The 12474-nt window shown below is 48.5% G+C and overlaps 1 protein-coding gene across 8 annotated transcripts in view; it reads right to left on the bottom strand.

Moving 5' to 3' along the window:
* WNK1 (WNK lysine deficient protein kinase 1) overlaps positions 1–12474 on the bottom strand; it is a 2404646-nt gene that overhangs the window by 739438 nt on the left and 1652734 nt on the right. For all 8 annotated transcript variants that reach the window (XM_069628604.1, XM_069628602.1, XM_069628603.1 and 5 more), the window contains 2 exons: positions 155–328; positions 17–74 (listed from right to left, as the gene is read on the bottom strand). In XM_069628604.1, coding sequence (XP_069484705.1) covers positions 17–74; positions 155–328 — 232 coding nt within the window. The remainder of the gene's footprint in view (positions 1–16; positions 75–154; positions 329–12474) is intronic.

Raw genomic sequence — 12474 nt, 5'->3', positions numbered from 1 at the left:
ACTAGTTCAAACTTACCTATGTGTTGAGGTAGGAAAGACACAGTATCGTGTAATCTGAAATCACAATCCAATTTCTAAAAATATAAAAAAAGAAATGTAAGGAAGGATGCCATCTTGACATACTAGAGTTGAGCAAGAGTCAGATGATAAATACCTGAGACTCTGGGTAATAGGAGTCATCTGCTGTCTGCATATTCCCCAAGCCTTGTTCTCCTTCTGGATCAACATTGACATCTTCATTCAACATTTCATCTGCTTTTTCAATAATGTCTCGGACCTGCTCTACAAAGGAGTCTCTCTCCATTGCTAGTATAAATTCATTCTGCACCTGGAATAAAGACATCAGATAAAGCACGGTAGGATAAAACAGTTTAATATGCAAAAGAAACAATGTTGATATTTCTTTATTGTTTAAACAATCCGGTTATCAAATGCTATAATAGATGCTGCTATTACCGAATGTAATAGTACTCATCGTATGAATCTCGATTAGATGAAACCTATGATCAAGCTGAGTAACTGTGTGGCATGATTGTGGCAAAAAGAGAAAATTCCCACAACCTTGCCCGCATTACATGCTTGGGCCCCGATCGGTGGTAGGAGCAGATGAAAGACCGACTGGGTTGGTTCACCCTGCAGCTGGAGGCCCTTTCCATCATGACAACTCGCCGCCTGCAACAGCTTCTTTGGGTCCTTTCCCTCTGGTCAGCTGGTGAAACAAGAGACCAGGCCCTTGCTGTACATCAGGAGACCCAAGACCTACTCGTCCAGGTGCTCAACGATGGGTGGTTGGCTAAGGGAAAAGAGTCCTTGCCAGGCTGCCACTTCCCTCATCACACCTATTGCTGAATGAGAGGGTTGGCATACGTCCCTTTATAATAGTGATTCAGCCCTATTGTTCAAATAAATAATTGTTTGTATTATGCAGGTCTCTGCACCATCCACTACCACATCTGTTTCCTTAGTTCTCCCCTATACGCCTAATTTCTACTAGAAGCCTGCATGGAAATTGGACAGAGACTCGACAAGTGACAAATGACCGCTCTCTTAAGAAGTTGAGAGGTGACCAGACCATCTCAAAGTTGCTGTGCCAGTGTATAAAGGGTGGGCTATTCCCTCATATTAGTGAGCAGCAGTAGCAATATTGATATATCACCACTTCATAAATAATTTATTAAACCTCCCTAAGAGTACCCCAGAACAGTTAAACGTACATCCTACTTTGGACATAAACTGAAACCTCTGGTATGATGCATTTGTTTATGGGCCTCCCTGAGTTATGGGAAATAGAGAGCCGCTACTTCATGCACTCCTACAAGCAGGGCAATCTATCCTCTGGGGTATTTGATTGTTGCTGGCCTCTTTAGGCCTACAGCCGTTATGATCAAATCCCTGTAATACTAATGGTGGGACAAAAAACAAGATAAAAAGGTTAACATCAGTCACTATCGGATAATTGGATGAAGCAGCACTGTGAGTTCTTAACAAACACAGGTGGGCATATGAAAATGTTTATGAATACTACTGAAATATTATTAAGCCAGCCTATTCCCACTCACTTTATTAGGTTTCACCCTGGTACACACCCCCTTACTGATCTAAGAAATTCTTGGCAAGTTCTTAATGTCGACATGTGAAAGTACTACAGCTACACAAAAGAAACACTTCCACATTTTTTATTTATGTTTTGTCCCCTCTATTGGGGCCTTAGGTCACTGTCTCAAACGGATAGTGAGAGAAACATTTTTGTGGAACTTATTTGCTGCAGTGATATTTGATAAGTCAACCTATAATATCAAAGTGACACTGTGTAGCCAACCATTTTCACAGAAAAGATGGCAATTAAGATAGCAATTTGAATAATTCAATGGAGAAAACGTTAACAGATGAAATTACCTTAGCACCTTTCTCTGCTCTTTTGCACATCACCAGGATAATAATGTGCTGAAATCACTATTGCTCTGCGGGAGTGCAGGGATGAGTAATGGATAAAACTCCTACCGAGTCCCGGGCTTCTAATAAATTAGCAGTAATCCCAATCATAAAGGGGAAACAGGCACAGCCTGACCGGTATACAACCATCGCCTCGTGTGGTAACTTGAGCAGAGGCCAGGCCATACACTTGAGCTAGCACAGCAGGCAAAACACAAATAGTGCTTTGTTATAAAAGCAAAATAATGTCCAACGCATGGTTCTATAAAAATAGACTTAATTAGACTAAACATACAAACACACTAAATAACTCACCCCTGTAAGAGAAGATAAATAATATGCAGTTTTATGGTAAAAGGGGGAAATTGGGGTCAGAAGACAGGGTGCACAGGCAATAATTTCAGAAGGAAAGTAAAGTTTGCCCAATATGTCTTAAATAGGTAGAAGGGAGTCTTAATGGGTCACCAGAGTCCGTTAAGGTAGGGCAGCGAGACTAAACCACTTTAGATACCTTTTAGGCTTGTTCTTGGGCAAGACAGAATCAAGCCCGGCTTCTAGTCACATTAAAATGGGTCAATTCAGCGTATAGATATTACGAGTTGGTAGTTCCCAATGGACTGTGGCAGCGAGACGATGGAGCGAAGTGGTGCGGTCTTGTAGCAGTGATTGGCTTGAGTGGAGCAAAGATCGGACAAACTATGGTAGAGTCAGTGTCTTGAGTTTGTGGAGTCAGCTCGAAGAGGTCCAATGATGCAGTGTGGTTCTTCAATGGCAATCTGTTTAAAAACAGCTGGAGTGCAGGCAGGCGATGGGTCGAGTCACCAGATCGAAATATGATCAGTGTTAAGGTAGCTCTGCTTGCAGCAGCCCAAAAATTGTCACAGAGTGGTCGACCCGGCTCGAAAAACGATTGAAGAGGTTAAGCAGTGCCCAAAGCTGGTTGGTTACTTCTGATTGCTAAGGGACGCCCATCCAGGGTATCCAAGGACAAAGGTGTCCAGAGAGCACTTGCACGGGCCGTCTCCTTCAGTGAGCAGATTCCTGGGTACCAGTGGTCTGAGCTTGAAGTAGGCCTTGACCAGCCAGATCATCACCCCAAATACTCCTCTTTCATGAGTAGAGATTTTCACCCTCCATCTTCACCTCAATAGAAGAGGAGCTTGGGGCAGACTGTAACCTCAAAATCAATCCTTCCTCTGAAGTTTTAAAAAAAGCAAATCTAATCTGACATTTTTGCACTTTTAATCCATCAACAATATCACCAACTTGTACAAACCCCCCACTCCCCTCCCTGCCTACATGCAGTTCAACTATACTCCTCTGCTACTTTTCCCACAACCAGGATTCTCCGATGTATTCTCAGTTTTTTACCTCCTTGGGTTTAATATCACCCCTATTTATTGAAGAAGGGCAGCCAGGTGCCTTCTAGGTCTGTCCTCGTCTCATCTATGAGCCGTCAGGTATTCCATGTCATAGATGGATCTTACTTTTTTGACCCATTCCTTCTCTGTGGGCACACTTCCCCCCTCTTCCATTGTTGAGCTATACAGCATCTCACCACCACCAACAGAGTGTGGACCATGTGACTCTCCTCCACCCCACCTTCCCCCTTTTCGCACACCCCAAACAGCAGCAAACTGGGTTCCCTGGGTCTGTCTAACCCCTCCAGTACTTTTACACACCCCAGCACCTCTTTCCAAAAAGTCTGGATCAGTGAGCATTTCCACCACATATGATAGTAGTCCCCCTTTGCCTCCCGCAGCACCAGCAGTGGACATCCATCCCTGGGTACATTTTCACTAGTGTTGCTGGAAGATGGTGCCATCTATGCAGTACTTTGAATGCCTGCATTCTATATTTTGCAGGGATAATGTGGATTCTTTCACCCCACAGCTGGTCTGTTTCAATTACTAGGCCGTTCTCCCATGTCCCCCGTCCTGGCAAAACATCTATGGGTTCGCCCCTCAGTTCTCTGTACAGCCTGCATAGCCTTCCTTTAGCATTGGTTTCTTGTAAAACTACCTTTTCGAAGGAGGTGAGTTCTCGGGATAGATAATCTCCCCATGTAGGTTTCATCAGGACTCCCTTTAATTGTAGATATTTGAAGGACGAGAGCCCCTTTATTTCTATTCAACCCTCCAGTCTAGTTAATGAAATAAATTCTCCCTCTCCCCACAACAACCCTGCCCTGGAGAGCCCCGCCTCGTACCCCTGTTGGAACCTCAGAGGGCCTGTAATGTGATTTCGTATAGGTGGTGCCCAGATACAGCTAAGGGGAGAGGGCCAGGTTGACAACCAGTGGGTGGCACTTCCCTTGCGCCAGGTTGACCAGAACACTTCTAAGACGGGGTGTGTTAATACACGTCTAGGGATTTCGCTTTGTGGAACCCACATCCACTCCCCCAGCGTTACCGGCCATAGAATGGCACTGTCCATATGAATCCACTGCTTATTTGTGCTGGGGTCCAGGTGGCCAACCATAATCCGAAGTTGGGCCCCCTTGTAATAAGCTCCTACATCTGGGAATCCAACTCCACCGTCATCTTCTGCCAACAAAAGCACCCTGTACGCTACCAGAGTTTTCGCTCCTGCCCAGAGGAATCGCAAGAGGGCCTTCTGGACTGTGGCCAGGAAGTGGGCCAGCACTATTGTGGGGAGCATTTGGAAGAGCAACAGCAGCTTGAGGAGGACTGTCATCTTGATGCAGTTCAGCCATGCCATCCAGGATACACCAATCCTACATCAACGCTGGAGGTCCCCCATTATCCAATGCCACAGGGGCGGGGGGGATGTTTGGGGTAGTTCCTTCAAAATAAGTTCAGGTTCCCTTGTGATTTCTATCCCCAGGTAGTGGAAGCTCTGCTGCTGTGTCTGAAATCCCCATTTACTGACCAAGTCTATGTCCTCCTTTTCCCCATTAGGAATGTCACTAATTTGGAGATGTTGACCCAGAACCCGACAGTTCTCCGTATTCCTTCAGTCCCTTTAAGAGAGCCGGCACTGATGACTGCGGGTTAGTGAGGTAGACCAATGCATCTTTCGCGAAGAGGCTTGCTTTATACTCTTTTGCACCTATATGAACTCGGCTAGGTCTCCTGACTGTTTCAGGCTCATCACCCATGGCTCCATCACCAAGGCATACAGCAGTGGGGACAGGGGGCACCCATGTCTTGTCCCCCTGTTGAGCCCTATAGTTCTATACATGTTCCCGTTAACCATTACTCTTGCCCGCGGGGTATGATATAGGGCTCTAATCCATCCCATCCATCGCTCTCCCATTCCTACCTCCTCCAGCACCCCTTCCATGAACGACGAGTTCACCCTATCGAACACCTTTTCAGCATCGAGAGAGAGGACCAGGGCCCCCTCTCTTTGTGTTATCGGGTCAAATAGGATGTGTAGGGTCTTAAGTTATCGGATCCTTGCCTATTTTTAATGAACCCTGCCTGGTCTGGGTCTATGAGACCGGGGAAGTGCATCTCCAGACGGGACGCCAGGATCCTTGTGAAGCTCTTTGCATCCACGTTGAGTAACAATATGGGCCTATATGAGGCGCAGTCCGCCTTGTCCTTCCCTTGCTTGGGGATCACCGTTATGAGCAATTCCCAGAAGGCAGGGCGCACGTCCTCTGCCCCCTTTATGGAGTTAAGGACCTTCGCCAGGGGGCCCGCTATGGTGTCTTGAAACTGCTTATAGAATCTTGCTGTGTAGCCATCTTCCCTGGGTGCCTTACCTGTTTTCAACTTAACAATTGCCATCTTAACCTCTTCCTGTGTTATTTCTACCTCAAGCATGGATTTCCCCTCTGACGTGAGGTGGGGGATGGGGAGCCTGCCTAAATATGCCTTGATCTCTCTTCCTTGAGGTTTTACCAGTTGGAAGTACAGTGTTCTATAGAAGTCTGCGAAGCGGTCTGGGATGTGGTACTTGGAACGGAATGTCACCCCTTTCTCGTCCCTTAATCGGTGAACAATTCTGTCACCCCTACATTCCCTGACTCTGTTTAACTGTTCCCGTACCTTCCCCTCGATCAGTGCCCTTTCCCTCTTCCGCTACGAGTAAGCCCCTCATTGTCACCTTGGCCACCTCCCAGACCGTCTTTGAGCTGGTCTTCCCTGTGTCATTTACTAAAAAGTATTGGGTAATTTCCATCTGGAAGAAGTCCCTGAATACTGGGTCCTTAAGGAAGCCATCGTTTCACCTCCAACGTGGGCATTCCTCCTTCTAACCACCAGTCTGTCGTAACCATCTCATGGTCCAACCATGTCACTGTTTCCACCTTCTGTGATGATACCGTGGCCTCTTGTTCCTTTGGAACCAGTAGGAGGTCGATCCTGGTATATGTGTGGTGTGGGGGTGGGAAGAAGGTGTACCCTCCTGCCTGGGGGAACCTAGACCTCCATACATCTACCCAGAAGTGGTCTTCCAGCAGTTGGGCGAATGCTTCATTTTTCTTTCCTTTTGCTTTGGTCTCGTTTCTTCTTGCCAAGCACCAGTCCACTGCCGGGTCAACTATCAGGTTGAAGTCCCTCCCACCATTAGCCTGCCCTCCCCCCATTCCTTAAGTTCCAAGAAAACCTTACACAGGAATGTCAACAATTGCGCGTTAGGTGTATATATGAAGGCCAGGGTGATTAAGTGCCCTTCAACCCGTCCTTTCACTGCCACCATCCTACAATCAAAGCCCCTCTTAACCTGCACCTCCCTTAGTTGCATGGTTCTTGATATGACAATTCCCATCCCCTCTTTTTTGCTCATCTTAGGTGAGGCCCAGAAGGTCTGTCCCACTGCTAGTCCCTTGAGGGGACATTCTTCCCCCGCCTGTAGTGTGTTTCCTGTAAGAAAAGCACTGCTATGGTGGCTTTGCGTAGCTTATTTGAAGTGAGTGATCTTTTGTTCAGCGAGTTTAATCCCTTTATGTTTAGCATTGCAACTTGCCGGTTAACCATCTCCACTTCTTCGCTTTCTCAATGCACCAACCCAAGGTTTGACCTTTCTCCCGGTTTGGTTGTGAAGTTGTACTGCATTTCACACTCCCTCCTCCTCCATATCCATCCATCCATTCCCCCCCCCCTTTATTCATGTGAATTCTGCTCGTGTTCCTAATTCCCCTGTGTGTCCCCCTCCCGCCGCCTTCCCGGGATGTTGTGCTTCTGAAATGTCCTGGCCCCCTGTGTTTTGTGCCTTCCGTGATTCATCTTTGGGCCTCTGAGTTCACCTCTTTTGGATTGCTCAACCCCTCCTCCATCCCCCAGTTGGTCTTCAGAATGTCCTATTAAATCCTCTGTGGCCCTCTTGATATCTTCCTCGCGCACCAACTGATATCGCTCTCTCCCCAGTTCAAATATGAGTGCAAAGAGCTATCCCCATCTGTATCGCACCCCTTTTCCTGGAGCCACTGTGTTAGGGGATCATATTTCTTGTGTCTCAAGAAGTTTGTGCTGAGAGGTCCTGGAAGATAGTCACTTTAGAGCTCTCATAGTCAATGACCCCTGTTCTTGCTTTGTCCAAAATATCAACCTTGTCTTGGTAATAGTGCAGTTTTGCAATCACCGATCTGGGGGCCCCTGGCACCCCCTCCTGCCCTGTGGACCCAGTCTATAGCCACTTGCTCGCCTTCTTTGGCCCCTCGGACCATCCCCATTATTTCTTGAATGTTTACTTCAAGTCCAGCTGCGGATTTTCCCTCTTTCTTCTAATCCAAAAAAGAGGCGGTTGTTGCGCCTCTCTCTGTTCTCGTCATCGTCCACTTTGAGCCCTAGGTTGTACTCCCTCCTTTCAATGTCCTGGAAGCGGATCTCCATTTGTATTCCAGCACTCCTGCTGATGCTTGATTTGCTTCCACGCCCTCCAGTATTTCTTCCAGGGTGACCACTTTTGCGGATAGGTCTGCCACTTGCGCCCCAATGTATGTGCGCATTTAGCGGATTTCCTCCAGTATCATTTGGATGTCACTTTTTATGGTCCCTATTTTCGTGGCACGTGGTTGGGATCCCCCTCCACCTTTGTTGCCACCATTACTCCTTCTTCTGGGTACTTGAACCTTCAGATAGCTATATTCCAGCTCATTCACTTGGTGGGAGTCTAGTGTCGCTGGGTTTCTTCTGTGGTGCCCCCCCCCCCTTGCTTCTCTTCTTTCTGTGTCTCGTGCAGTTCACTTTTCACACCGGGGGGTGGCGGGTTTGGAGGAACTTTCACCCTCAGCTCTGTTTTCTATGTCCTCCTTCCTGCTCTCTCACTGAACACTATCATGTTGCTGACTATACTGGAATCATGGTTGGCGTAGCGTGCGTCTCCCTTGGGGGCTGTCCCTCTCACTTGGGCTTTTCTTTATCGCCTGTAGTTTTTTCCTGGGGCACATCACACCTTTCCCGGGCCTCACTGCTGGGGTCACACGTGTCCCCACTGACCAGTTAGGGGCTATTGCCAGACCTGTACATTCCTTTGTAATGCATTGCTTCTGGCCAGTCTGTGGCTGCACCCTATGTGCTCCTCATGCTTTTCCCCACTGTGTCCCTGTACCTCTCTGCCCCCACGCACCTCCTCACCAGATGTCCTGGAGAGGGCCTTATCTTGTAAGGGTCTCTGTGTCTCATGGATGTGGGGGGCACTTCTCTTCTGCTCCTCCTCACCCTCGCTCTGCTGCTCTCTTGGTTCTCTCCCAGAGGTCCGCTCTGCGGCCGTTCAGTGTCCCCGCAGGGCCATCCTGGCTCCCTCCGCTTATGCATTCCTCTGCTGGGGACTGCTGTGGTGCCATGGCCACCAGCGTCCTCTGCCCAATTGGGGGTTAATGACCGGCCTCCACGTTCCTCTGCCGTGTTTTGCCCCTGAGCCTTCAAAGTCCGCTTCGCTGCGTGTCCTGGGGGACAGTGGGCTGTCTCCCGCTTGGGCCCTTGTACCTTGCGGGTGCGTGCGCCTTTCTCCGGCTCCTCCTCCCCCTCACCGCTCCACTCTCTAGCTTCTCTGGAGACTGCCTGCTATGCGGCTGCTTGTTTCTGCCCCCCTGGGGGACCGCTGGGACTCCCTCTGTTTTGCGCTACCTATCTGTCACGCTCACCTGATTCCCACGGAGGCGCAGGTCTGGCTTCGAGTGCTGATGCTTCTTCTATGGTGAAGCGCAGGACTCTGAAGATGGACTCGCAGGAATATTCCCCTGTGCGTGAAAAGGGAGTATTACCTACTGACGGAATAATGCTCAAGCCTCCCACTCCCTTCCAGCCCTCCACGATACCCTAAGTCTCACCTTAGGGTCTGGAAGGATGAGTTCTCCATCCTGCTTCTGATGCAGGGGCGCGTTGAAACCCAGTTACTTCACTGGATTGAGGTTTGATGGGAGTTCAAATAAGCTTGACTATTCAGGTAAGGCACTGTAAGAGTTCTGTAGCAAGTTCAAAAGTTCAAGCCTTATAATAATGTTCATTGTCTTATTGCAGCAAGCGCTAATCGCTTATGTCTTTTTTCCCCTTAGGGGCCGGGGTTCGGAATGCCGGAGATATGGCGCCGACCCGAAGTGAAACGTGCAGTTCCAGTAAATGACAGGTAAGTTCTGGATGAGCGTTCGGGTAATGTCTTTGCATTCGCTCATTCAATGTCTTTGTCTTTTTTCCCCATAGGGGCCGGGGTCCGGAATGCCAGGAAGCGGCAGGACCCGAAATGAAATGGGAATGACCCAACAGGTAAGTCTTAGAAGGAAACTGAGCTTTTCCTATTCCCTTCCTTCTCTCACCTTGTGTTCTTGTCTATTTCTCTCTAGGCTCTGGGAAGTGGCTGCGGATCCGGATGATCGCTGCTGAAGATGGAGGTGACCAGGAAAGGTGAGTGAAATGCAGCGCTGCAGCGATCGAAGCGAAATGCTTTTAAAATGATGTCTTCCCTTTCAGGATTGTCGGTGTGATGTCTCTGTGATGCAGCTTTAGCAGGTACGGTCTTCTTTCTCTCCAATTCTCTCTTAGCAGGTGGCCCAGGATGCTGACAGGCGTGGCTGAAGTCCAGATGCAGGAGCTGACACAGTGAGCGTCCAGCTGCGAGGAGCAGAACAACGCGAAGCGTGAGTTGTTGATCGGGCGTGGTTTAAATAGCTTTGGAAGAAGTTCCAGGTATGTATCCTTCCACCGATCAGGTATGTATCCTTCCCCGACCACACCCAGGGGAAAGTAGGTCCACAGGTAAAGTAGTTCCATTCAGGCCTCAAGAGGGCCTGGATGTAGCAGCATGGTCTGCATCAGGTAAGTGCACCTTAAAACACTTGAACACATGTATAGCTTTATGAGCCTGGCGCATAAGGCGCCAGGACAGGGGTCCAACGTGAGCCTGGCGCCTAAGGCGCCAGGACTGTGTCCAAAGGGCCACAGCTTGGGCCCGCTGGCACTTCCCTGGGGGAAATGATGCCTGCCTCTGGGGTAGCTGGGTCGGACCTGGCTCCTTGGAGGTAGGCATCATGACACTATCCCCGCCACTACAGCTCCTCCCAAAAGGGGGACTCACTGCTGCGGCTGCAGGCCACTGCACCGCCGTGGTCTGTCACTCGGCCTTCTCCCCCTCTGCATGGCGTGCCTCTGCTTTGGAAGCGGCTCACTCAATCCCCTCGAGGTGCGGGGCGCTTTCCTCTGGCCTGGGTGTGCCACTGCTGTTAAGCGGCCCGAGACCCCTCTGACATGGGCCTCGGGGCTTGCTGTCCGCCTCCCTGTTTCCGTTATGTAGGACAGGGACCGGAGCTGCTTAATCAGTTGTCCATCTTGCCTGCGCCCCCCTAGTGTCTGTCCCTTTCTCTGAAGTTTAACAAATATTTATAGTAGTTAGCTGTCAAAGATCCTGATTGAAAAATATTTAATGAGTAATACATCAATCCCTTACAGTGAATTTTGTGATTTTACCATGACATTTCACCAGGTCGATCAGAAGCGGCTGTGGCACAAAGTACAATTATGGGAAATTCAGACAGACACAGATAGACCGAGACACACACCCAAGAGCAGTTTTCTACCGGCATAACCTACTCTGAAAATAAAAAACAGGGCTTTCATAGTGAATGTGTGGGGGCATCAAAGACCAGTAGAAATGCTTGTGCATGATTGGCTGGAGAATCGTTAAAAAAAAAAGCAACACAAAAAAACACGAAGATTGAGAAAGAGTGTTAAGGAAATGTTCACTATTTTCACATTTACCTCCGCAGACTTTAATGGGAGACCCGGCATACCCTTTGAGAGTTTGGACTTTGGCTGGCTTTGGGGTAAATGAGTTTCCTTTAGCTACTCCTAGTGCAGGGAGAGATTATCCGATTTCTTTTCTACCTTTGTTTATTTTAATGTAGCACAACTGGAGTGCTGCAGAGACACACTATCCCTTTTTTTTGGTTGGTAACCTTTGTTACTCTTTTTGAAGTGCACAGAACAGGCTGATGGCAGTTGATTTTACAGCGCACTAGACACTTTACTATGATATTGCGTTTTTGTGTAGCATAACCTCAAAATAGTTATTCCTTATGGTACAAGCCCGGTTACAATTTTGCTGCATGGACATATTCCTGCCCTTTCATGGGCATATTTCGTCATGCGCTCTTGCAGGCTTGACCAAAGACTTCTGGTCAGTGCTCTGTGTCTCTTAACTGGGTCCGCCTGGTCCCAATCCACATTCCAGCAAGGGATATCTGTTGGTGGGCAGTTGGCTGTCCATGAATGAACAGCATTCTGCCTGTTTTAATGGTGCAGATCTGTAACACTGAAAGGCTGGGTTTTCCTCAGCCAGAATTTAGGATAAAAGAATACGGGGTCTGGAGTCATTGTGGATATCGCCGACTAGTACTAAGCACCTGAAGACAAAAGATACTATGCAGGAACAACAGAGAACTGCAGTTGCAGAGCAGCATCGCCAAAGGCATCCACCAGGGAAACTGGACCGTTGCCTTGTGACAAGGGGAGACACTCACTGGGCATCTTCAGCCCTCAGAGTGGTGGACTTAAGCAGTCCGAAGTCGAGAACAGCCACCCTGCTACCTTTGGACTTCTGAGGCATCACTGGAAGGCCCCACCACCTCGACCATCCATGGAACTGGATCATCACTGCTATCTAACACCTTTCCTGTATGCTCGGCACACTGTAGGTCAATCAGTAAAGAGTCACCATGTTCTAAGCTGCTGCAGCCCACCACCATGAAGATGGGTCTGCCAGGCGTCTGTGTTTTAATTCCCTTTGCGTGGAGCCTTCATGATCCTGGACTGTGTCACAATAGTAACTCGCCACATTTGAAGTGTCCTGGGGACCAACACTGTGTGAGTGGTGTTAGGGAGAATTCTCTGTTTAGGCTGAATTTCCTAACCTAGTGAGTCCCCCAGCAGCTTTGCTGGATTTTTGGGGTTTATTTTTTTCTCCTGCCAAGAGTGAGACTCTTTTACCCTCACTCTTGGACATGATTTGAGTGTGTTCCTTTGACTCTAGATGTGTTTAATGGGCTGTGGGGTCTTTTACTCCATAGGGCTTCATGTGTTTTTGTGATGTGTGTTACCCAGCACCCTCAGTGCAGTAACACAGGTGTGTCATAGTGAC

This window comes from Ambystoma mexicanum, chromosome 12 (genome assembly GCF_040938575.1).
Source record: "Ambystoma mexicanum isolate Mex_15411 chromosome 12, UKY_AmexF1_1, whole genome shotgun sequence".
Lineage (NCBI taxonomy): Eukaryota > Metazoa > Chordata > Amphibia > Caudata > Ambystomatidae > Ambystoma > Ambystoma mexicanum.
Note: the sequence above shows the minus strand (reverse complement) of the source record. Positions and strands in the feature narration are given on the sequence as shown.